This window comes from Diadema setosum, chromosome 11 (assembly GCF_964275005.1).
Source record: "Diadema setosum chromosome 11, eeDiaSeto1, whole genome shotgun sequence".
Taxonomy (NCBI): Eukaryota; Metazoa; Echinodermata; class Echinoidea; order Diadematoida; family Diadematidae; genus Diadema; species Diadema setosum.
Genome location: NC_092695.1, coordinates 32,184,853 through 32,211,417, shown reverse-complemented (window position 1 = coordinate 32,211,417; position 26,565 = coordinate 32,184,853). Strand labels below are relative to the sequence as shown.

Genomic DNA, 26,565 nt, shown 5'->3' with positions numbered 1-26,565 from the left:
TGCAGATGCATTTGCTTCATTGGCGTTGGTATGATAGTGCCATTCACATCTTGTGTTTACCCCCAATGACATCAATCTTCAGTGAGGTATAATGCACCAAAGTTTGGTAGGAAGTGGCAGAGTAGAGCACCAGTAAGTGTTGTTGATTTCAGCCTTGTTCTGTTCAGTCATTGTCCTAATGAGTAGGATCATTGTGATTGTGGGTTGTAGATGAGTACCGAGTGCTACTGATAATTGTTCCCCCAATCCATTAAAAAATGATAATAAAATAGATATTAATAATTCTGTAGTTATGAGTGAACTTCATTAGTGGATTACATGCTATTAAAAAAAAAAAAAGAGGAAGAACAAGAACAAGAAAAAATGTGAGCAAAGCAGTGGGTATTGCAGTCAACTTGTTAATTCCAGTGTTTCGTCATATGTAACCGATGCATTTGCAGTTCTGTCCATGATGTAAATATGTTGAGTTTGTATTCTGTCTGAATCTGAAGTGGTGGCCACTCCGAGCCGTGATGAAGTGTATGCCGAGATGAGGAGAAACCGGATGCTGCAGGAGGAACTCCGACAGAAGAAAAATGAGCTCTCTGACTTGCTTAGCATTGTCAAACGTAACAGAGAGGTGAGAGAATGGAATACTTCGGATTCATTTCTTAATATTGTATGAATGCTATGATTATGTCATTTGGAGAGACACCTAGGCAACTGTTTTCTTGATGGGGATGTGTCTCTGTAACCCTGAATTCCTTTCTGGAATTTCTTGCAATGCCTCACAAAGACTATGGCTTTTACATCCACTCTCTTGGACTTTTATGCCCTCGAGTTTTCAGTAGATTTTCACATAAGACATACGGTTCATGTGTAAGATTACAAATCAATCACATGTTCATCAAAATCCATATGTTGAGCATGTGCTGCAAAGCAGTGATTAATTTTGTAAATCACCACCATTTCCCATTATTATTTTTGCTCTCAATGATACATTTTGGTACTCTTTTCAGCCAGTGAAGCAAAATAAAGCTAAGGAATACAGATTCACAGTAAGCACAAAGAAATGTGTAAGAATTAAAGAGTAATGATAGAACTAGGATTAAAATTGCCAAAATGATTCCTACTTACAAAGTGATGCTCATGTTTCATATCCCTGTGCACTTTAAGATTACAGCAATATGGGTTTTAGATATTTCAGAATTTGCAAGTACCGGCCCCCAAGAAAATTGTGTTACAAATGAAAAAGAAAAAAACTTGATAATATTTTGTTTCAATTCCTCATATATCAATCCATACATTTTTATGTGCTCAAAGCCTGTATGTGTGTGATATGTATCTAGGACTCATTACTGATTATATTGTATCGCTTAACTTCCTGTGATTATGCAGCGATTACGTGAGGGGTCAGAGTTGGGCATGACTTCGGCTGCAAGCGATCTAGCAGAATATGACAACGACTTATTTAGGTAAGTCAAATGCTGGAGATCTTGCATTTTCATCAAACTCCTGGCTTTGCCTCCCATTTTACTGCCATATCTTTTTGACCTGCACCCATGGCTTTCTCATGCACAGTCAATTCATTACTTACCCTCGGTGTGTTGGTGGTTGTGATGTGCTGAACGGGAAAATTCCCAATTTATGACGAAACATACACCAGTAGTCACTTAAATCAAGTTCACACAAAGAGAAAGAAAGCAACTTGATTTGGAAGGACTGAGTTTTAGTCAGCCTTGCACCGAATCTTCTTTCGTGTTGCATGCCTATGAAGCGACCTCTTGATGTATCACCTTTGATGTTTGGTAACTATCTTTGATGATAGAGCTGAAGTTGTTTCTGCTACTTTTGTCCAGTTTCTTGTGGTAGGAGGAGCAGAAAAAGTCTTATCCATTGCATTTTGTCATACCTTAGTCCTTGTAAAGAAATGTTGGTCTCTCTTATTCTATAATTGTCGTAAGTTGTAATACAGTTAAACTCGCCTAAGTCGACATCGCATATGTCGAATAATCGCGCAAGTCGATAATTTTAAAAAGTCCCGATTTTTCCCCATTGACTTACGTGTATTAATTCACTCATAAGTCGAATTTTTTAAGTCGAATACTCGCTTAAGTCGATGAAATTCCAAGAACACTTTCACGGAAAAACCATTGAATTCACTGTGCCTAAGTCGAATAAGATTTTATTGTGTAATAAATCACTGTCAAAATCACGAGACGCCAATTTTTGTTTACATACAGTATATACCAAAAGAAACTGCGTAAATAAACATTAACGTTTCATTAACGCAAGCGGTTTCACCTGAATCGTTAGTAACGCAAACTAACGATCGGGAAAATTAACGTTTGTAGCAACGATGAGTAACGATCCCTAGCGCAAATTAACGATGTTTCGTTAACATTAACGATAGGTAACGCAAGAACTCACGCGAGATTTTGGTTATGTAACGAGACCTGGTGAAAGGACGACGTAGCCCCTGCCGAGTGTAGCGATCTATGCCTTATATTTAGCGGAGTCTTTTCGCGAATCGAATCACGATTTCGCGAATGGTTAATTTGCAACCGGGGTCACCAAAAACGCCCGGGCCACCAAAAAAAGCCGAATGTTTGCCTTCAGTTTTGAAAATGAAGCGGTAACAATCGGTTCCATAAGATGCTGAATAAATGTCAGATGTTTGCTCAGATGTTTTAATTTTGGAAATGAATAACGGTAATATTCGATTCCGTATAATACTAAAATAAATGTCGGATGTTTGCTTATACTTTTGGAATGTCAGAGATTTGATTTTGCGTTCGGAAATGAATAAGGATAAAAAAAAAAGTATCCGGAAGATGCTGAAATAAATGTCGAATGTTTGCTTTGACGTTCGGATATGAAAAATAATGATATTCAACTCCATACGATGATAAAATAAATGCCGGATGTTTACTTTTACGTTCAAAAGTAAATAACAATTACATTCAGCTCCGGAAGATGCTAAAGTAAATGTCGAATTATCCCTTTGACGTTCGGAAATGAATAACAATAATAATCAACTTCGTACGATGATGAAATAAATGTCGGATGTTTACTTTTACGTTCGAAAGTAAATAACATTAACATTCAGCTCCGGAAGATGCTAAAGGAAATGTCGAATTATCCCTTTGACGTTCGGAAATGAATAACATTAATAATCAACTTCGTACGACGATGAGACAAATGTCGGGTGTTTGCCTTTACTTTTGAAAGTAAATAGCAATAACATTCGGCTCCAGAAGATGCTAAAATAAATGTCAGATGATTGTTTTTACGTTCGGAAGTGAATAGCAGTAATACTCTTCTCCATACGATGCTAAATAACTGTCGGATGTTTGCTTTTAAATTTCGAAATGAATAACAGTAACATTTAGCTGCGTTTGATGGTTAAGTTAATGTTTGATATTTGCTTTAACGTTCGGAAATGAATAACAATAGTATTCAACTCCGTCCGATGATAAAATGAATGTCTTATGTTTGCTTTTATGTTCGAAAGTAAATAGCAATAACATTCAGATCCGGAAGATGCTAAAATAACTGTTGAAAGTTTGCTTTGGCGTTCGGAAATGAATAACTATGGTATTCAACTCAGTACGATGATGAAATAATTGCCGAAAGTTCGCTTTTACGTTCGAAAGTAAATAGCATGTAACATTCGACTCCTGAAGATGCCAAAATAAATGTCAGATGATTCATTACACTTTCGGAAGTGGACAGCAGTAACATTCGGCTCCTTACGATCATAAAATAAATGTCGGGTGTTTGCTTTTGAATTTGGAGATCGAATAACGGTAATATTCTGCTCCGTACGATGCTAAAATAAGTAACAGATTGTTTCTTTTACATTTGGAAATGATTAACTGTATCAATCGGCTCATTTAGATGATGAAATAAAAAGCGGATGTTTGCTTTCACGTTCGGAAATGAATAAGGATGATATTCAGCTCCGTAAGATCCTAGAATGAATGTCGATTGCTTGTTTTTACATTTGAAAATGATTAACGGCAACATTCGGCTCCGGAAGGTGTTAAAATACTTGTAAATGGTGGATGATTGCTTTTACAATCAGAAATAAATAACGGTAACTTTCGGACCGAACGTAGGACCGATTTAGTTTTGCTTGTTTTGTTTTGTTTGTTTGTTTGTTTTTGTTTTTTTTGTTCGGGCCACCAAAAAATAAAAATCAATCATTTTGGGGCCACCAAAATAAAAGTTAGTGTGGAGCCCTGGCCTGCATCAATGTGGATAAAGTGTCTTGGTGTAGGGCAAATATCGGGCACACCGCTCCAGCTCTCGGCTCCAGAGTAGACAACATACATGTACATTATACATATGTACGTGTGGTGTAACTTTAAGTCGATTTTTTTCGACTTACGTACAAGTCGAAACTCGCCTAAGTCGATGTGTTTTGCTCAGTCCCGAGAAGATCGACTTATGCGAGTTTAACTGTAGGTGACATGTCAGTAAAAATATGCATGAGAACCTGGTGTCATAGTTTTCGTCAAGCAGAACTAACATGCTTCTCACATCTTATACATAGCTTTTGTACTGTAAAACCAGAAGCATTTGTGGCATGAAACGTTCGGGAATTGAAGCTGATGGCCTCTTTGTGCGGTGTGAAACTTTTGTGAATGGCCACTCACATTCAAATACAATGTGTAGTCAAGATGCATTCACATGCTTCACATGCATTTCACTTTCGTTGAATCTTGACTCGCAAAATTTGCACCAGTTTCATGCATGCTAAAATTTCTGGTTTTACTGTAATTCATGCCACGGTAATCTGTGTGAGACACACATAACATGAAAGTCAATATGCATAACCTGACTTCTCTTATCTGTGATATTAAAACATCAAAGTACAAGTCTGTGACATATTTCACTCAATCTCTGCATTGGTATTTGTATCATCTTTCCAGACTTAAGGGTGAAATGGCTAATTTACTGAGGTAACTGCAAGTGTCCAATGTCTGATTCTGTGAACTTGCATGCTGCTTCTTTTCTTGCACAAGATGCTAAAAAAGTGAATGTTCCTAGCTCCGTTTAAATTCTGTACTGATTGCTTCTATTATACTCTCCTTTGATGCCTTTCAATGTGTTTTAGAGTCTTGATTCTGTCTGTTGCCAAGTCCTTTCTTGCACCAATACTGACTTTGTTGGATTCTCGACTCGGTTAAAATCTTGAATGCATGTACAGTTCAAGCAATACACAAGAGACCACATTTGAATATATCAAATGCCTAAAATAGGTTTGCTTACCAGTGAATTGACCAATGCTTGGAATATCTTGTAACAATGAGTAACAAAAGTTGTCTCCGTGCTTCTTTATTGTATTAGCAGTCTTCTAAATCTAAAATCTCTTCTTTGGTTACTTTGTGATATTTGAGAAATCCCCAAATTTACAGCAATAGGCTGCTTTTGTAGGAAAAGATTTGACAGCTGCATGATTGTCAGTGTGAGGCAGAAAATGTCTGTCTAGCAGCTTGAGTCAGATGGCACCGAGCTGTTAATCCACCAAAAATAATAGACCTTACTTTACCTTGTTACAGTACATCTACATTTTTAGTACTTGCTACTGTCTTGCTTTTAAAGCCAACACCTTGTGGCTCGATGCATTGCAGTTTTAACTCGATGCCATCTTCTTCTTTTTTCATTTTTCTTCTCACAGCAAAAGCTATTTGTTTCAAATATCAGTGATATGAAGTCATGCAGAATATTTTTTGTTGTAGTGATCTTTAGTTCAGTCAGCTAGAATAGTCTTGCTGTAAGCTTGTGCAAATTATTTTCCTGCATTTTGAAAGTAAAAATGTTTGTTGAAAGCTGGCTTGTGTAAAGTGCAGTTAGTGATGCATCTTGTGGTAGTTTGCCATCTATATTGCATTTTGTGACCACTTTGGGTGATCTGCTCAGAAATAGGAACATTTAGATATATCAAATGCTATTGATCAAATTAACATCGAGCAAATCGATAGAACAACATTTGAAATAAAGAGGAGAGAAGATTGTCATCCTGTGGTTGGTGTTTCATCACAGTTCTCATCTACTGGAGTGCTAAAAGAATTGTGTAGCTGCTCTTGGTCAAATGCTAGATATGTGCACTACAGAGGTTTAAGTTACCATAATTAGATAGGGTAGAGTCATTCTGCCATGACCCAATGAACTTTTCTGTTGCATCTGCCTTTTCCCTAACTACATTTATAGCAGCTTATACACAGCTATTGTGCATTCATTCATGATAAACGCATCAGGCTTTGCATGGGGAAAAATGTAGTCTAAACATTACTTGCGGTTCTCTTTCCCCCCCCCCCCCCTCTTCTCTTGCCCCCTTTTCTCTCTATCCCTTGCCCTCCCCTATCTTGTCCTCCCCATTCCATTCTCATGGCATCCATCACTTACCAGGGAATTATTGCTTGATGCTGGCAGGCTGAGTATGCGCAGCGCTGACATCACAGCAGCGGCCACATGGGGCGGCTCCACCCAGGTCAGCGATGACGAGGGACTGGAGGATGGTTACCCTAGCGATGGCATCGTCCAGGTGGAGGAGGAGGAAGAACAGGTTGGTGGAATTCCCTCGCAGATCATGAATGATGAATACAGTGCAGTGACGTATTTGTGAAATGTGTAGAATTCAGAATGACTGGAAAAAAAAAATTATTTTTTTCCCTCCCACAATGCACGGAGTGCAATTCTCAAGCACGAGTCGACAAAAGTGGATTCGCTTTTCGGTTCATGGAATTGCGTAGTCATTTGCCAGCCCTTAAGGTTCAAGCCAAACACATGTCTGTCAGAAATCATGTTCTTTGTGATTCCCAGATGTAAATCCTGTTTCATACTAGTGTAAATTCAGGAATACTCACACAGGTGGAGAAAGTGCCTGTCGAAAGAAAAGCATTGTGCGATGGGGGGCATAATTATTTGATAATTTTTGATAATTTTTGATATTTTTTTGTGATGATGGCAGTGGACTCTTACAGCTACAAGACTGAATTATGTAAAAAGCTTTACAGAAATGCAGCATGGTACCATCGTGTGTTTTATTTCTCTCATTCCAGGAGCAGAGTATAGTGACCTCTGACACTTACACAATAGAATCTGGAATGAAACCCAGCAAAAGGCCTCAAGTGTCCAGGTCTTATCCCGGAATCAGGAGAGTGGCTTTAGACGACGATGGAGAAACATCATCGATGGATGCAGCTCGACATGGCATTAGATATCCAAAGAACATCAACACTACCCTCGACAGGCAGAGCAGATTGAGGTAGGGGTGTGTTTGTGTGCATGTATGTGTGTAGGGGTTATAAATATTACATTATGTAGTGCAATATTGGAAGAATGTCATTGGACATCAGAACCTCAGTGGTGATGAGTTGCATTCCTCTCCCGCCAAAATCCTGCCGTGCTTGTTTCATTGCAGAAATTCAAAACACAACACTGTGTTACCTATTAGTTAACTGTAATATATAGGTTATATCCCATTTTTATGCAGGAAATTATGAACTACTTGTGAAAGTGATGAAAAGGAACTGTATCATATCCCTGACCATTTGCTCAAGGAATTTCTGGCAGAAAGTTTCTGATGTGAATATCATTAGCCATCTCTACCCCCCCCCCCCAAAAAAAAAAAAAACACAACAACAATGGATGAATGAATAAAGGCATAAGTATGAAATTTTATATGTTGTGACTCTCTTTCTGAAAAGAACCAGTGACCAAGGTTTTCCCCTTCCAGTGACTCATCCAAACATGCTCTCTTTATGCCCAACCAGCAGACAAGAAAACATCCGGTCAGCGGAGGAACTTGTGTCCGACAGCCAGGATGATCCGCTTGGGCAGGGGGACAGCATCAGAGCCCTGCAGGGCCACATTCAGCAGCTACAGCAGCAGCTGTCCAACAGCATGGGCCTCTGCCAGACCCTCATCTCAGACCAGCAGTCCATGAGCAATCTCCTCTCAGGGTCTCTCAATGGTACATCCTCTCTAACCTTCTCTCCCTCTTGATTAGGAAGATTTCTGTCCAAAATAAAACGATATCTTCTATCCCTGTGCAGTAGTGCAGACGATTTTGGTACGAAAGTAATCAGCAAAATACAATATGAAGTTGTGTTGATTTCCGTGAACATCAAAATTGACTTGCAGTGATTCTGCCAAAAACAATCATACAAGACCAATTTATGCAATAGTGGAATGTTTATAAACACAAAGTGTTATGTCTTCTCTAAGCTGGCAGCCCTTAATCTGTGTGAGTGTAAAGCCAATGTTCATCATTATTGAAATAACATAGTCTGGTTGAAGAAGAGATTGACTTGGGTCTCTCAACTCGTCCTCGTTTCTTGTCTGTTGCATCTGTTCATTTCGACACCATCCTAACTGTTTAATTTTTTATGTGCCCTGCAACAGCTGGTACATTTGCAGGGCTCCGGCCTACCACCCCGTCTGCAGGCCTTCCTCCCAACCACTTCTCCACGTCGCCTCAAGTCAATTCCAGCATGCCCCAGGGGCCCAGCGGAGATCCCCGCCTCGACGACCTGATGATGAACTACAACGTCCGGCTGCAGCACCAGCAGCTGATGCTGAACCTGAGCAGTGCCTACAACCAGCTCTACCGGCAGCAGGAGGAGATCCAGCGCCTCAACCAGCAGCTCGACCAGGCGTCCGAGGTTTCCTTTGATGTCGGCAGTGCTGGCCGGGCCGCAGCCGGCATCAACGCCAATGCCAACAACAATGCTCCGCCCCTCGGGGGTGCTGCGGGGATATGGGGGCCCAGGTACTCTGGCCAGACACCACCATTCAGAAGGTTGCCAGGTTTTGGGCCGGAGGAAATATCGCCCTATGGAGGAAGTCCCTATAATCCAGGTAGGCATAATTGACCTTCAGATTCCACATATTTATGCAAAGGTAAGTGTGCATTGTGCTCATTTTCTTCATTGTATTTACAAAGATACAAGACTAAACCATGCAGTAATAGATAGTTTGTGTCGGGGCATTCCCATTTCCTTCAATTCTATGGTGCTGCCTACATTATTGTGATATTACATAGATTTCAAAAGAAAAATGTTGTTTTTGGATGTTTTTTATTAGAAATCAAACAGACAAGAGTCTCCCATTGCAGCACAGCAGAGTGTATCTGTATGTGTAGCAGCTGTGTAAGTGTACCTTATTGTTTGTATTAATTTTCCAATAATGCACAGTGATTTTACCAATTCCTCAAGTGTTTTCCTCTTTTATACTCGTCTGCTAGGCATGCCTTTCAGCATGGCACCCACATTCCCACCAGGATTTGGACAGCCAGGCCAAGGGAACTACCCTTCTGTGTCCCCTTACACCAATCCATATACCACCAACAACCTCAACGACGTGGGTCCCGGCAGCCGCAAGGACAGCTACACGCTGTATGCTCGCCAGCCGGCGGGGGCCGCAAGGCAGCAGTACGGAGCCGCACTCGGCAGCTACCACGTGCCGCCAAACACGGCGCAGGTGAGCAATGACGACGACGAGTTCGAGGCGGCTTACCTGAATGGCGCCTCTGGCCACAAGGCCAGCAGATTGACCTCTGGTTACACCTTGGACAGTGGAATAGGCGATGTCAATGATCTTCTTGGAAGGGAGTCTACTTTGCCAGATCCGAGGAAGGACGCTAGTGTGCCTCCACTAGACATCTCCAGTCTCTTGAGAAAAACGTAAGTTGTGCACAACTAACTCCTATGATGTGGTTCCTATTCTGCATGTGCATGCCACAGTTATTTCCACTTTTACCATCAATGTCTTTGTGTTAATGGAAAACATTTTGTGTGTAAAGGAAGCCATACATTTTGTTCCTGTTAGTACTCAAAATTGTATTTCTGTGTTACTGTAAGCACTGGTGAATATCAGGATATATTCAGAAAGGTCTTATTGATCTGCATTGAAGAAATGTGTGGACTAAATCCACTTACTTTCCTGCTATGTTATTCCACAGGTAGCCCCTCATCATGATTAGTAGTAGATCAGGAGTAGTCTGGATTTCTGATAATTCATGTAATAATCAGCAGGAAATAATTTTGCTAAGATAGAGGATATTCTCTATTGCCCTCCCCTAAAAAGAAATTAGAAATAAAGCAGTTAAAAAATTTGCTACCTCTGAAGCAAATTGCTTGCTACCTCTGAAGCAAATTGCTTGCTTTGCAATTGGTACTGACATTTCAATGAGATCAGTCAAGCTTAACAGAACTTGAAAAATAATTTATATAAGATGCTGTCAATGAGGTGGTAGCAACAGTTATAGCTTGCAATCAACAATGACTCTTAGTATTTACCTATTTCATGCTTACTGTTGTAACAGGGAAGAGCAGCGAAAACAGCGAGAGGATATGGGCAGCCAGCGATCAAATGCTTCTTCAAGCAAAGGTGGTGAGATTTTGCTTAATTATCGTTCTAAATTAAGTGATGTTTAGCTATCATTCATTGATTTGGGGCTTAAATTCTGCCAGATTGTCTTTCATGTTAAATATGATGTAATGATATTAAAACGGTTATTGTTGTTGTCCATATGCCATATGGTAGTTTCTTTTGAACCACTACTACCTCTTTTAAATCGACAGCAGCCATTAAAAATGCTCTCTTACTGACATGCCCACTCACATTTCACACCAACATTCTGTGAGATTTCACACTTTGACTCCTATAGTCTAGAGAAGAAGAATAAGCTCTCTGAAAATAAGCTCTATGAATAAGCTCTCCAAATGAGTGAGATTTCAGTAAAATGAGTTGTCAGCCGTAGAAATTATTGAGATATTTTTGCTTTTTGTTCACAGTCTCTGTCGACTACGGTTGATTCAAGGCTCATGGGGATTAATGGGTTCTTTCTCCATTTGCCAATGTGTTGTGCCTTTATATTTTTGAAATCATTTAAAAGTTGATTAAAAAAATTGTTGTCATCCCCTGTCACACAGGCAAGCATCCCATGCCAAGCAGTGCAGCCCAGGCAAGGGCCCAGCTGTCTAGCCAGTCCAAGCCCAGTGCCCGCCTGGCCAAGATGCTGGGCCCCAAGATGGGCCAGGGGCTCAGTTCCTCCATCAGTGGCACTGCCTTCCTGGACACGGCCAGCATCACCAGCACTCTGTCCATGTCCAGTCTGCCTGGGGAGTTCAGTGACCGTGCCAATGGGCGGTCAAAGGATGCGGGGCGGCAGGGTCAACAGCAGGCCATGCAGCAAGACACCGACAGATCGGTCAGATCACAAACCAGCGAACTGTGAGTAGAATCATTTCCTGGCTTTTGTTGCAGTATTTCCTCATGCGCTACATGAAACACATCCATGACTTCAAAGAGTGTATTGGTGATTACAAAGTTTTCCAGCTTGACGGGCGATGGCCCATACTGCCTCTCTTTCTAGTATAGTGTTTCATTGGTGATGGGCTCCACTTTCATTTCAAAACCTCCAGTCTGTAATCAGTCAACTAAAGTAGCCATTTAGTGAAGAAATTATCAGGATGTCTCTTGAGGATATCTGAAGGAAAATATTGCAGATGTAGCAAGTCCATGGTGTATGTCATCTGTCTACAATGTATTGATTCGTGTTATCAGTTTGCTGTTGTTCTTGTTTATTGGTGTATTGCACAATATCTCTATGGTGTCTTGTAACCATCATGCATGCACAAATTTGGTATTTTTGTGTGTATTTTCTTTATGTACGTAAAAGGTTTACTGAATTCTGGTTTTGATTGTTCATATCTGATATTTTTGCCGTAGTGAGTCGGATGCGGGCAGTGAGTTCTCTCTGTTTGAGGCCCTCCGAGAGTCCATCTACTCCGAGGTGGCCTCTCTCATCTCCCAGAACGAGAGCCGCCCCCACTTCCTCATCGAGCTCTTCCGCGAGCTCCAGATGCTGAACTCGGACTACCTGAGGCAGAGGGCGCTCTACGCCCTCCAGGACCTGGTCTCCAAGTACCTGACGGACGATAACACCAACCCTTCCGAGGCAGCCACCCTGCCCTCAGAAAGAGTGAGTGGTAACCATCCCTGTCTCGGTTAGAGAAGCATCTCACATAATAGATTAACAGCTGCCTACTCTTGAAGCAGACAATATGTTACTTGCGTTATGTCTTATTTTGGCAGAGCATTTGAAAAAGGTGATTTTATTACAAAACAGTGAATGCAAATTTTAAAAAATGACATTGAAAAAAAAACATTGGAAAAGTAAAGTCAGGTGCAAATAGATAAGAAAGCTTTGTCTGTAAAAGTGGTATGCACATGAGCCTAAAGATTTCTCTTGGTAATTATAAAAGCTTGATGGATGCACGATAGCTCAAACATCTTTCATAGTAATGATAACAGCTTGATGTAGATGAAGAAACGTGGTTACGCTGCAAGTGTCTTTCTGTGTTTTCTTCACAGTCACTTCCTGCCTGGATGAATTTCATTGGTTCTGAACAAACTCCCAGTGAGAGTTTCATCACGTCAGATGAGGAGGAGATCAAGGTAACTTTCTTCTTCCCTTGCAGCCGAGTGCTGACTTTCATAGTGTACATGACAAAATGGCCTGGCTCTCTGAGGATGTGCACCAAGTTGTCTTCATCATCTTTGAGCTGGTTTTGTCAGAGCTTAGCTTGAATTTTGTTGTGCAAAGAGAAATGAATATAAAGTTTAGGAAACATTACGTTTTCTTGTGAAAGTTTGGGTCATGTTTTGCATTAGCTTTCTGTTGCCCCTTATGAAGCTCATGCATCGTTCAGGAGCAAACAGTGGTGGGTTAAACGACTGTAACTCCTTTGTGTTGTTTGAATGTTTGGGTTTGCATGGTGAGGTGTGTATGTGAGAATAGTGAACAGTTTGCAAAAGTCAGCTCCTAAAACTGAGTTCTTCGAACTGAATTCCTAGAATTGAGTTCTTAGAACTTCTGTTGAGCTTATCTCCTCTTGTTAGAGCTCTTGTTAGAGCTGTCCATTTTTCCTGAATTACGTTAAAAGTCTGCTCTTTAAGCAAAGAAAACATTAAAAAGATAGGTATCGAAAACTCACTCTCTTACTTTTCTAGGCGCGGTTGTTTGGTGCTAACCTGCAGCGACCTCATGAAAGCTCCTATGCAGTGATGCTGGAGGACGATCAATACGACTACATAGAGAACGTGGACTCTGCCAGCACTCTCTCAACACCGCCCTCTACGGGACCAGGCGAGTTTGGCTTTGCCAACGACGACCTGGGAGACACAGTCATTCACCTGGACAAAGCACTAAAGGTATGTGTACAGATACGGAGAGAGGCTATTGTTAGTGTACAGAGGTGGATTGATTTGGGAGCATTGTGACAAAAATAAAAATATAAGATGAAGAAATGCTGATGTTCGTCTAGGACCTCATGCACTTATGGGACAAGGAACTGATACGTCTTTCGATAGTCTGCATAGAGTTGAGCCGTTTAGAGTGTGTTACATATTGTCGTGCGCATGCCAGATGGTCATTGACGCGCTTCTCTGCGCATGCCAGATTGTCGCTAGGCTGTGGGAGTGCGCATAGAGTTAAAGGGATTGTATAGTTTTGGTCGAGACCTAATTTCAGGTTTCTAACATTTTTGGTGAGATAATGAGGAACCTCTTATGAATATGAAAGAGCATGTAATTCTTTAAGGAATTCAACATTTAATTGATGAATATTAGTTTTGAAATGGCTGAGATATCTAAAAAAGAGCAATTTTATTAAGGTGTGTGACCCACACTTTATTACAATCGCTTTGTTTTACTTTGTTTTTGGATGTTTCAGTCATTCCAAACCCGACTTTCATCTAATAAACTTTGAATTTTTCTTAAAATGGTATGCTCTGTACTATTTCACAAGTGTTTTCTTGTCATCTCGCAAAGAGTTAAAAGCCCAATTCTCATCTCCACCAATACTGTACTATCCCTTTAACAACATTCTGCCATGCGCACGAAGATATGTACATTGCTGAAAAGTAAAGGTAAGCCAGATGTTTTCAAACTCAAATGTTTTTCTTGTTTCCACATGGAGAACTAGAGAGTAGTAGCAGGCTCACAAGTGTTGGACTTTTATGCTCTTACTCTCATTTCTCTGTGTGCCTCTTGGTACAGCGTATGCGAGAGTACGAGAGGATGAAGGCAGAGGCAGAAGGAGCCTCAGGGACCACCAGCTCTATGGACAAGGACAGGGCGGCCATGTCAGCCTCAGACATGACCAGCAACAGCTCAGCTCAGGACATGGGCAGCGAGAGCTCCTTCTCAGATCTACCGGTGAGTTTCTCAGTCTTTCTCTCTCTCAAAAACTGAAGTCAAATGGCAAATTTTTCTACGCAAATTAAAGTGATTACAAATGGAAGCAGCAGATCAGCGTTGATTCATGAGCGAATGAAATAAGACAAAGGATGATCATCTACAATTCCAAGAGAATGTCATCCTATATAACACTGTTTGAGCACTTAGATCTACGTAAGTCATCTTCGTTGTCTGACTTTCAAACCACCTTTATGCAAATCAGCTGCTCTGCTCATAAGTGCGGTTTTTATGTTCATGAAAGAAATGATAGTGGATTTACAACTGCTTGCAACGTTTCATGGACCTTACAGTCTCGTGTACCCTTCTGCACAGAGGATATCAAAAGCCTGAAACACATGAAATAAAAGCACAATGTTTTCAGTCATTTTGTGTGGGACAAGTGACATGGTCACAAGACCATCAGTTATATATGCCACTAGGGCTACCATGTCATTACATTCACAAAATGCTTTTGATATTCTGTTCGTTTCACTCCAAATTTGACTAATCTGTTGCTTCCATCTTTCTGTGTGCTGTTACAAACCCCTGTTTGCTCCAAGATAATATCCCTTTCATGTATGCATTTCTGTTCAGCAACTCGTTACTGCAAACAAACAATACCTTATGATTTTGTTCTTTAGTTTAATTATTTGCCAAAGTGTGGAGTTTTTTTGTGTACTTTCTGACATGTGAAATTTAACAGTGTGTGCAGATTATTAAAGCAGCCATTGATTTGTTGTGCATGTTACAAGGTTTCTGCTAGCTGTTGTGCATGATCAAGCAGCTATATGATTCAAAATTTAAATTGCATGGAAGTTTTCATTGAGAAATGTTAGTCACACTGGAGAAAATGCAGAGTTTGCACACATTTTGGAATAATATATAAAGTGAATGTTTTACAGTCACCAGATCTGTGATATTAATTTGAAATCGTATGTAAATATGCTTGCTTCTTTGTTCTCGTTAACTATGTTCAGCTTTCAAATGTCGCATTAACCAGTCTAATGAGTGATTTGCTTTACTGCTAGATGTTGTCTTGCATCAGCTTTATGCCTTTACCTGCATTGTGAAACAGCTGATTTTAATTAACATGTTTGTTTTGAGTGTTTGCATTAACTTGCTGTTTTGCCAAAATTAATCTTTGACTATAACCTCAATATGCCAGGAATCACTGCAAAGGGTCAAAGCATACAGCTGATGCAGTTTGCTCGTCATTTGGTACGAGCAAATACACAAAGAAAGAAAAAACACTGACAGAGAATGACACCTTCTTGATTGGCATCTTCTCCATTTGTGTAATTCTCGCTAGATGTCCTCTCTCCCCTGCCTCCAGTACCCCCGCATCGACACCCGGCAGCTGGACCTGCAGATCAAGGGCATCATGCAGGAGGTCATCCCCTACCTCAAGGAGCACATGGATGACGTGTGCTCGCCCCAACTCCTGGCGTACATCCGCCGCCTCGTGCTGGGCCTGGCCCGCCAGAAGGACGAGAGCCGCGAGTTTGTGCGCTTCTTCAACCGCCAGCTCGGCTCGATTCTCGAGGACTCATTGGCCAAGTTCTCAGGAAGGAAGTATGTGTAAATTACCATCCTCATGTTTTAATTTCTTCTTCTTCTTCTTTTTTTTTTCTTGATTAAGGAAATTGTGACTGCAAACTAGAACTATCGTAACTTATGCACATTTAAGAAAACACAAGTGTATGAGGAGGATTAGGTCAAAAGGACGTAAGTGGCACAATTACGGTCCCAGGATACCATGACAAAAAGCAAAAGAAATGAATGCAAATGTCTTTGGGATCATGTAGAGCTTGAAAACAGTAAAAAGATGCATGAAGAGTAGCTAACATACACGCTCTATAAACACATTTTCAAAATCTTTAACTGTTAAAAAAATTGTCTTCAATACTGTGATAGTGGATCTTTTTACGCTCTGTCGGGTGAGATGAACTTTGCATATCTTTAATAGTGCAGAATCAAGACATTACATAGTGGTACATGTAACAAGCAAAAATTTCCACCTCCCTTTATTTTCATGCTTGTTTCTTGTTGTGCCAACTGTGCAAAAGCTTCCACTCTGCAAAAAAATTCTACATAATCACAATATTTGATATTAAGAGAATACATGTTCATAGACTTTTTGTATGTATGTGTCTGATACACAGAAACAGAAAATTAAAGGATTTTTTTTTTTTTTTCAAGTAAGAACTTACAAAGACTAGTGAAATCCTTGTGAAAACATGAGCATGTCATTCTTTGCCTGTCAGGATGCGGGAGTGTGGTGAGGACCTCCTGGTGGACATCTCAGAGATCCTCTTCAACGAGCTGGCCTTCTTCAGACTGATGCAGGACCTCGACACGGCAGGCAACAAGCTGAAGCAGGAGGCAGCACGGGACAACAGAGACAACGATGAGGACGACGACGACGAAGAGGAGGATGACGATCAGGAGGAGGAGGAGGGAGATGAGAATGCGGAGACGGGGACCGAGACGGGCACTGCTCAAGACCAGGCAACGGGGGAGGAAGGTAGGGGGTCATGTCATGGCAGAAGTGCTCAAGGCTGAAATCAGGAATGACTAGATAGAGAAAAATTTATCCAGCATGCTGATGTGGGCACTGCTGCACACACATTGTCAGTACATCATGCAATGTATTTTGTGGTGGTGTTACCTTTGCAAATTTCACAAGTCGACAGATGTTCTCTAAATCAGTAACTTTTCAAAATATCGCCTTGTGTAAAGCAAATGCACTGTTTTGTCTTATGCAGGATGTGAAATCTTGATACTTGTAATTCTAATGCAGTAACTGTGCCAATCGTAAATTCTAATTATTACAGTAAAAGCCAGGGCTAATGCCCATTCAAAGGACATGTTGACCTTGGCGTGAAGAAGGAAAGAACACAATATTATTGCATGATATTTGTTTCTGATTTGTTCTGGGTTCTTCCCCTCCCCCCCCCCCCCCCCCCCAGCTCTGATTACTTGATCTGCATAGCATGTTACAGCAAGAGAAATATTATTTCCTCATGAATATCTCACAGATATAATGATATAAGTTGTCTATTCTTCATCCTCCAAATATCCTTGCTGCTTGTGCTTGTCTGTAGGTGAGAGCAGCTCGGATGACTCTTCTACAGACGAAGAGGATGAGGAAGATGAGGAAGACGATGAAGTGATCCACCAGACAGACTCCAAGGGCAGCGGCAGCCAGCAGGCTGGAGGCATGGGGAACCAGCTGATGGAGGATGCCCTGGCCAGCGCCATGGCAGTCGCTTCCAAGTTTGAAGAAGAGGAACTGGGCAATGTGAGTACCGGAGGAAATCATTGATTCGTGATTGAAAATTCAGTGAAGTTTGACTGACAGTGAGGACATTAGATGTTTTTTTAAGCTGCTACCAAGAGTTTAGATGTACTGTGTGTTATTGTGCATAATGTTTGATTGTTCTTTTCAGTGCAGACTGACAAAGTGTCAGTCTGTATATCATTTCTGAGGAATCACTTCAATGCTACTAAATTAAACACGCTGGAAACACAATATTGTCGTGCACATGGCAGAATGTTATTAGCGCACTTCCTTGCACATAGCAGAATGTTGTTAACCCTGTGCACATTCCCACAGCCCAGCGCCAATCTGCAATGTGCAGGGAAGTGCGTTAACGACAATCTGCCATGAACACAACAAGTATCATGTTGATACAGATGTCTTGAACGATTCATCAGAGATGAGCAGTACAGAAACTGCTGTAGTTAGATCTGCTGTCACACAGATGCAAGTTATCACAGGTAGCCGAAGGCGGTAGTCGATGAATCACAAGTTAATACTTTGCTCCATTACACCAATCATTTCTACTGCAAGATACACACATAGGTATTGGAAGACATATACCATAATGGAGTTCTTTACCTCAAAACACATGTGGAACGTGTAAGAGCAAGGGAAGAGTAAAGTACCATGGAAGAGGACTTTACGACCATCGAGTGGTCGTAATTTTGATTTCTTTAAAACTTCCATTGTCTTATGCACTGTTATTCTCCAGTGTAAGAACATTTGACTGCACTTTAGTGACATTTGCTTCTTATTCTCTGATCTATTTATAGGCAAGAGACGACTTACTTGCAACACAGCTCGAAATAAGTGACAGAGACGAGTGAGTATTGTGAAATAATTTTCAGCTTTCTATTTAAATCATTGTTTGACGTCACTGCGCATCTTACACTACTACGCCACACCAAGTTTTCAGGATTATAGTGATTTTGTGTTTACAATTTGATTGATAAATTTGTATGTATCGTATATTGCGCCATATTGGTATCATTTTGTTATCTTGCTGAATACTGTTATGGGAGTTTGTTGAATACTGATACTCAATTTTTTATTGTCCCCGCCGAACGAGTTCGAGCAGGGGACTATGAAACGGGCTCCGTACGTGTGTGTGTCCGTGTGTCCGTCCGTGTGTCCGTCCGTCTGTCCGTGTGTCCGTGTGTGCGTCCGTGTGTGATCAAAATCTTCAATTTGCTACTTCTCTGTCATTTATGAGCCAATTTTGATTCTGTTTGCTTTATATGATAGCACTACATGGGAGCTTTGAAACTTCTACACAGAATTTCAGTCGTGACCTTTGACCTTGACCTTTGACCTATATTGTACATTTTGCTACAAAATGCTACTCCTTCGCCATTTCTAACCCGATTTTGATTCCGTTTGCTTTATGTGATGGCACTAGGTGAGGGCTTCAAAACTTCTACACAGAATTTTGACCTTTGACTTCTTTGACCTTTGACCTTGATTTTTTGACCTATATTGTACATTTTGCTACAAAATGCTACTCCTTCGCCATTTCTAACCCGATTTCGATTCCGTTTGCTTCATGTGATGGCACTAGGTGAGGGCTTCAAAACTTCTACACAGAATTTTGACCTTTGACTTCTTTGACCTTTGACCTTGATTTTTGACCTATATTGTACATTTTGCTACGAAATGCTACTCCTTCGCCATTTTTAACCCGATTTCGATTCCGTTTGCTTTATATGATTGCACTAGTTGAGGGCTTCAAAACTTCTACACAGAATTTTGACCTTTGACTTCTTTGACCTTTGACCTTGATTTTTGACCTATATTGTGCATTTTGCTACAGAATGCTACTCCTTCGCCATTTCTAACCCGATTTCGATTCCGTTTGCTTTATGTGATAGCACTAGGTGAGGGCTTCAAAACTTCTACACAGAATTTTGACCTTTGTCTTCTTTGACCTTTGACCTTGATTTTTGACCTATATTGTACATTGGCTACAAAATGCTACTTCTTCGCCATTTCTAACCCAATTTCGATTCCATTTGCTTTATGTGATGGCACTAGGTGAGGGCTTCAAAACTTCTACACAGAATTTTGACCTTTGACTTCTTTGACCTTTGACCTTGATTTTTTACCTATATTGCACATTTTGTTACAAAATGCTACTTCCGGCGGGGACATATGTTACGCACCACGTAATTTCTAGTTTTCCTTGTTTTTTTATTTTTTAAAGGATTGCTCATTGTCTGTTTTGTTGATTATGTAAGAAGGAAAATGACAATGAAGCCAATTTGTAATGGGTAGTTGAAACTTTGAGGCTTTGTGTGTGTGTGACATCATGGTCACATGACCTCGGCTGGTCATCCAAAGATGCCCCTTGGATGGCATAGTCGTCAGTGATTTCCTTGCACAGAGATTGCAATGATGCCTTCCTGTGATGATTGAATTCACATTGATCTGTAGAGCTTTGAAACAACTCAAATTTTGGTTGATTTTGTCCTCTGAAACAGTTTGTAAGTGAAAGGCTTATTCATGATACTCATATGTGCTTCATTTTCCGCAGGGATAGTGAACCCCAAGGAGTGGATCACCTCCAGATTGAACTCTCCATGAGTGAATCAAAAGGAGTCACATAGTGAGTGCCATTTTCTCTCAGATTATCTCCCTCGTATTTGTAACAGATACTGTAAAGCAAGATATCTTCGTGAATTGGAGACGACAGCCTTTTTAGTGGCATGAAATTTTCAAGAATTGTCACTGCATTTAAATATACCATATAGCCCAAAACTTCCAAGTGCGTTTTAATTTCGCGAATCTTGGCTCTCACAAAATTTACTGTGGAATTAAGATGCATACGAACATTTCTAGTTTTACAGTAATTGATTAATCTATATGATAGATTTTCTGCTGGTACGTGCTCCTCTACACCTTATGTTGTAGTAGGTTGAAGATACGTATGTTCAGTTTAGCATTACTTGAATTTCAACTCGGTTATTGGGCTTGAATGGAGCTTGGTATTGGCAATATGTTGTAGCGTGAGACATATCATTTGTTTCAGTGAGGGGGCTATGGCACATTTTCGGCCATGCATCATGTACTATACACAGATGATATACAATTTGTCCATAACCAAAGCCCCATATGTCTAGTAATTTCTGAATGCTAGAGGTTCTCCTTGTACAATGATAATGCATGCTTGTTAGCTTTGTCCCTCTCACTGAAATGTTGATGATTCTCGCCTCTGCAGCATCGGCAGTGGAGAGGAAGAGGATGATCCAGATAACCTAGGAGAGGTCATGGAGGAGACTATCACCAGCATTGGAGCGGCCAAGGCGGACGGAGAAGAAGACAGCGTGGTAAGTTAACAGCCTGTACCAGCAGCTGCTTTCTGCATGCATCCCATACTGCATTGAATAGTATCAAGTCTACAGGTGATATCACAAATCATATGTTCACAAGTTGGCAAAGTTTTGAATGTTCTGCTCGAATAGACCCCAAAATGGATAACACTTATCACAGATTCATCAGTTTCCTAAAAATCCAATTTATGATCTTGGGTCTTGAGTGCATGCAAGTCTTCAGGCTAATGTCAGTGTCAGTTTTTTTTTTTAATTTTGTATTGATTGCATGAGATCCTTTATGCAGAGGAAGGAAATTATTATATGAAATATAGATGATGTTTTGTCTGACTGTGTTGACTGGACTGTAAGGGGGAAAAACAGAGAAGAGATCCAACTCCAAACTTAAGCCTTAGCTGCTCATAATAGTTCCTAGAATGTGCACCACTCATGCAAGGGGTTTCTATCTTCACAAAGGACGACACGACCGCTAGCACCGAGATCCTGGTGGATGCGGTGAATTCCAGCCATCAGGAGAACACCTTGGGACAGGAGAGTCCAGAAAGGGACACCACTGCCGACACCAAGACATCCGATGCCCCGCCCGTCCCCGGAGCTGGGGTAGGGGAGAACAACAACGAGGAGATCACGGTGGATGACTTGCCGGCCAAGCTGAGTGTTCTGTCAACGGTATGCAAGGACTCCTGTTTGAATCTAAAAGCTTGATGTTTGTTTATCATCACTAAGTTTAGGGAGTTGATCGTGTTATCTGTATCTCATCGTCTTTCTCAGCCCTTGGACGGTTTAATTTGTTCCAGGGAGTGAGAGGTAGTTATTAGTCCTACAACCAAGGAAGATGACCAAATTTGATTGCAGCCAAATGAAGTTTAATAATCTTTTTTTTTTTTTAAATTGCTGTGGAGATTATTTCCAGTGTTCTACAGCAGGAAATTCTATATTTTGTACAAACTCTATGAACTGATGCAAACACTCCATGGTCAAGTCAATTACTTGATAGTCATGTCGCAAAATAAAAGGCATTATTCACTGCAAACTTGTCAACAAGAAAGGGAATGTATGCACTTGATTTCTCACACCACTTCTCGTTTTGAAAGATGCCCAATGAAATATCACTGCATGTCACCAGCTCTTTTAACTTCTTGTCTCCATACTTGTTCCGCAGAATGCCATTGAGAACCAGATGAGCAAGGAGCAGGTGGCCACCGGTGGCATCCAGGGTGTGATTGAAACCATGGCAACGGGAGAGGCCCAGCTGGCGGGAGATCCCCTCGCCATCCGGCCTCCCGAGGGAGCCCCGATGGAAAATGGCATCATGGAGGCCAGCGCAGAGGACATAGGTATGTTCTCACCCGGATCACAACTTTTCATTCGTTAAAGGCATTTCATTAAGAAAACTTGAACATGGCCTCTCTGGCTTCAGTCTAGCCCCATATTTTGTGAGAGAGTATATTTACAAAAATGTCAGTAACCTAAATGTTAGTGATGAAATATTTACTTGACGTTTTTTGGTTTAATGTTTTTTTGTTTGTTTGTTTTGTTTTTTGTTTTGTTTTGTTTTGGGGGTTTTTTAGAGTTGAATCAGGCCTTGTTTATGTGCAAAATGAATTATAAGTGAGGTGAGCAAATGAAATAAAAGTAGTAAATTTACTTCATCCATTCAAGGGTAGTGAAAAACTAGCCCAATTTAGTGAGGCTAATGAAAATTTTTGAACAAGTCAACTGAGCAATGCTGGGATTGATGTATTTTTACTCGATTGCAATAAACCCATAACGATGGATTTCTGTTCTTGTGTCAAAGGTGTCTTTTCAGTGGAAAAATTCCAACCTAGTAATATTTGTGTAACACTAAGACTTAGATTGGACACTAGGAGGAGACTTTCAAGAAGGCAATCAACGCATCAGAAATATTGATTATGGCCAAGAATTAATTCTTTGATTGCATGTATGTTGAATATATTGACGGTTATTTCTCTTGTAACATTTTTGGTCAGAGGCACTTCATTTAGAAGACTTGACTCTTGTAGATTGTTGAGCTACAATATTAAAAAGTTTGTCCAACTCTTTTTTTCCCCCCTGGCTCCTTTCCAGGATCAGAGTGAACAAAGTTCTGGCAGTGCTGGGATACTGACGTGACAGTAAGAAGGAAGTCGGCACCGTGAAAGACTTAAAGGTGCATGGTCCCGGTGGTTAAGTCAAATGCGTACGCGGGCGCACGGCGCAAGTTTCCTATAGAGACCTACGCTATCGACTCCTCTTCAGCGCTTACGCTGTGGCCCACTTCCCCCACGTCTGAAGAAGTCCGATCCACTGTAGCCAGTGGTCCGATCACAGTTCGGCCCATGATTTGGCTGAGGGGATGACAGCTTTAGCGAACTTCTTTTGTGATGTCATAATAAGAAACACTATGCACGCACCCTGGCATTACTACAGACTGCGTGATGCACAGAGAAGACAACAAAGGCAACGTTACTTAGCAACACCTACGCGCTTTACACTTGATAACGGTGATCGGCAGTATCATCAACAGCGCCCTCTACACTACCGGGACTATGCACCTTTAAGTAGTCAGTCCATTCCAAAGCTTGTACATACAGAGACTATTATGTGAAGCCTTATATGAAAAAAAGAGTTTCTTGAAGTGCTGAAAAAAAATATGACTTGTAATGGTGTCGTTGTTTACAAATGAGTGTACAAGATCTGCTGCAAAGCTATGTCACTTCCCATGTGAAGGAGGTTGTTGATTGTGTGTGACACATGTGTGAAATGTTCTTTCATGCGAGTTTAAGAAGAATGATAGTTTATTTAGCCAAACTAGTTTAAAAATGAATGTCTACTCATTGAAAAAAAAAAAGAGATATGTTATGTACTTTATTGATTAAGATTTCTACCTTGGACAGTATACTGCAGAGATTGATTGTGTCAATGTTCACAAATATTTGTTGTTGTTTTTTTCCAAAGCTTGTTCATGTTCTGATGTTAATCATTAGAGAAATCTGTAACTCTGCTGTTGCTTAAATCTGTTAGAAATTTCTTGGCTTAATTGGAGTGTTGTCATGCTTAGAAACACAAACGAAAATTGCGCCATTAAAAATTGAGGTGCACACAGTATTCAGTCATATTAAGACAGAAAAAATTCTGAAATATTGCATCATCTATAACAATGAAGAAACTGAATATACGTCACACGGAGTGATAGTGAAGTTGGAGTGAAGCAACATTGTTCACTTGTATAAATGATGACGTACAAAAGTCCTTTTTTCTCTCTTTTTTTTTGTGTGTGTGTGTTAATTTACATGGAGTTCATTTTAATGGGCACCAGTGATAGAGCTTTTCTCGATGATTCCCAGATCCATCTTAGAGCAAGAAATAACCCTCAAAGGATATCCTCAGTTTGACTTAATGCTGATATTGTTGTGACAAAGCGCTCGAAGATATTGAAAGTCATTGTTTGCTTTTTTTTTGGGGGGGGGGGGGGGAGGGGGTGATTCCTATTGAAATTTGATGTGTGGTTTATGAAATTACACAAAAGACACGCAAACTGCATAATGGTGAGAGTGCATCTTGGGAAGAGCTTCAGGCGTATTTTGAAAGCGTCAGTGACAGTGCTTCTTAGTTATGATATGCATTCTCACATTTAAGTTGCCTCCCTGAGAGAGTTGGGCCACCTGCTAGTGACTAAAATGTTCCCGTATAAACATCCAGCAATTCAATTTGAGGTTATGTAAACGCAGAAAAGCTACCTGTATAAGATATAGACCTTGTTGTTGTTTACACAGAAGCAACATTTGCTGCCCAGTAGGAACACTAGTAAACATTAATTGTTAAGTGCTGCTGTGCTTTTGAGAATTTCTTAGGAAATATTATAAACCTGCCTTGAATCACCATGACAGAATTCTAGTCGATGCTAGCTCCTCTTATGGGAAAGGACTACAGGTTACATTCGCGACACCCCTGAAACAACTAAATCTGTGCACTGTCATAGAGTAACAGAGAGTTTATTTTGTTCATCTTCAATTTAGTTTGCAAAATACAGTGTATCAGCAACGTAAAATACTGGTCCCTGGGTGTTGTTTGTGACATGTGTACATCATAGGGTAGATCTTCACGGGTTGAGTATCCCAGTCAGAGAAAGTTTTTTAGAGGCAAGTGATAAAATGAAAGGCACACAGCAGTAATGACATTCCCTACGATTGACTTCAAATGTGGCGGGGATGATTCGCCACGTGTCGCCGCCATTGCGTAACTGCTATATGTTCCGTCCAGAAATTCAGCCTTTCTGCACTGCTGTTTAGCTTGTTGGTATCAAATGTGTACATTTGTAAATTACTCGTTTTCAACTTTACAAATCTTATGAAATAATAGAACTTGTCTGTAAGCCGTTGCAGATGACTTGATGTATATGTATTCACAAGATTTGCAAAGGGTTTGAATATTTGGTGTATTTGCGATCAAGCCCACTTAACATAAATGTACATTCCTCACAGAGAGTGACCTTTAAAAGGTCTTAAGACTGCAATGTGTAAATTCGTCCCTGTTCATGGTTTTCTTTCCATTTTCAGAACTTTGCTGTGTGTTTATATTGCTGATGGAATATATTTATGTTACGTTATGAATATTGAATCGAATATGACTTAATTTAGTTTGTATCTACAAATAAGATTGTTTAACTCTTGGCAATAACTTGTTTGAAATGATAGCATGTTAAAAGCAACATTGGCGTGTACAATATACTCTCAAGCACCTTGATAAGAGTAAGTGTATTTTCAGCTTTGATATCTTCTTTGAGTTGTGCAGGATATTTTCATTGCATATGCACTGTTAGCGAGACTCTGCCTTCTGTATCCGTGTGTTGACAAACTATCAAGCCTTGGTTTTGGATGTCTCGCTGTTCTGACAGTATGGCTGTTCAAGGTGAGAAAATGTGTTTCCACTGTACTTTGTTCGCTTCTGGCTGTGGTTAAATCCAGCGTGAAGTAGTTTGATGTGTAGATGAATGTTTCATTTGACTCTTTGCCCTCTCATGTTTTTGTTCACTACCCCACCCCAGCCTCCACATCGTGCATTTTTGGATAGGCATATTGATCGCATAAATTCAACTTGTTGATGATCTGTATATCTTAGCAGTACTCAAGAGGACCAATACAGTGGATGCAGTAGCGATGTTTTATATATATATATATATATATATATATATATTATATGTATATGGGGACGGTGTAAATTGCTCGAAGCTGTGCATTTTGGCAGACAACTAAGAAGATTTCTAGCTGTAAATGTGTTATAGTTTGTCTTTGTGTTTGATGTGTGCCCCCTGCACAAAAGAGAAGTCCTCTCTTCAAGTTTCTCAAAAGAAGAAGAAGAAGAAAAAAAGGAGTTTCCACCCATGATCCAGAGAGTCAAAAAGTGTTTGTAATTCAGTGAATTAAACTGAAAACTTTGGCTATGTGCACTGAGGACTAACTAAAAGGAGGGAATAAAGAGATGTGAAAGGGAATTTTGTATTTTGTTTTGTAGGGGAATGTTTCCCCCCACAGTGGAACACACTCGGAAAACCTGTTGTTTCTTTCATCCTGTTTCTTCTAGTGCCTTTTAGATACTAATTCCAAATGATTGATGTGTGGAGTACATGTTGTAGACTTCTAGTTTGGAAAATAAAAAACTTGAAAATCTCTAAAGAAATAT

The 26,565-nt window shown here is 40.4% G+C and overlaps 1 protein-coding gene across 1 annotated transcript in view; it reads left to right on the top strand.

Moving 5' to 3' along the window:
- Positions 1-24,324, top strand: part of LOC140235279 (pericentriolar material 1 protein-like) — a 64,409-nt gene extending 40,085 nt beyond the window's left edge. The window contains exons 20-41 of the mRNA XM_072315311.1: positions 492-619; positions 1,378-1,454; positions 6,397-6,553; positions 7,050-7,255; positions 7,767-7,963; positions 8,395-8,850; positions 9,236-9,674; positions 10,316-10,383; positions 10,926-11,226; positions 11,725-11,977; positions 12,370-12,453; positions 13,009-13,209; positions 14,056-14,214; positions 15,569-15,807; positions 16,500-16,759; positions 17,340-17,536; positions 18,331-18,380; positions 20,088-20,159; positions 20,772-20,880; positions 21,340-21,552; positions 22,046-22,220; positions 22,972-24,324. Coding sequence (XP_072171412.1) covers positions 492-619; positions 1,378-1,454; positions 6,397-6,553; positions 7,050-7,255; positions 7,767-7,963; positions 8,395-8,850; positions 9,236-9,674; positions 10,316-10,383; positions 10,926-11,226; positions 11,725-11,977; positions 12,370-12,453; positions 13,009-13,209; positions 14,056-14,214; positions 15,569-15,807; positions 16,500-16,759; positions 17,340-17,536; positions 18,331-18,380; positions 20,088-20,159; positions 20,772-20,880; positions 21,340-21,552; positions 22,046-22,220; positions 22,972-22,982 — 4,052 coding nt within the window. The 3' untranslated portion in view covers positions 22,983-24,324. The remainder of the gene's footprint in view (positions 1-491; positions 620-1,377; positions 1,455-6,396; positions 6,554-7,049; positions 7,256-7,766; positions 7,964-8,394; positions 8,851-9,235; positions 9,675-10,315; positions 10,384-10,925; positions 11,227-11,724; positions 11,978-12,369; positions 12,454-13,008; positions 13,210-14,055; positions 14,215-15,568; positions 15,808-16,499; positions 16,760-17,339; positions 17,537-18,330; positions 18,381-20,087; positions 20,160-20,771; positions 20,881-21,339; positions 21,553-22,045; positions 22,221-22,971) is intronic.
- Positions 24,325-26,565: the final 2,241 nt, after the last annotated feature.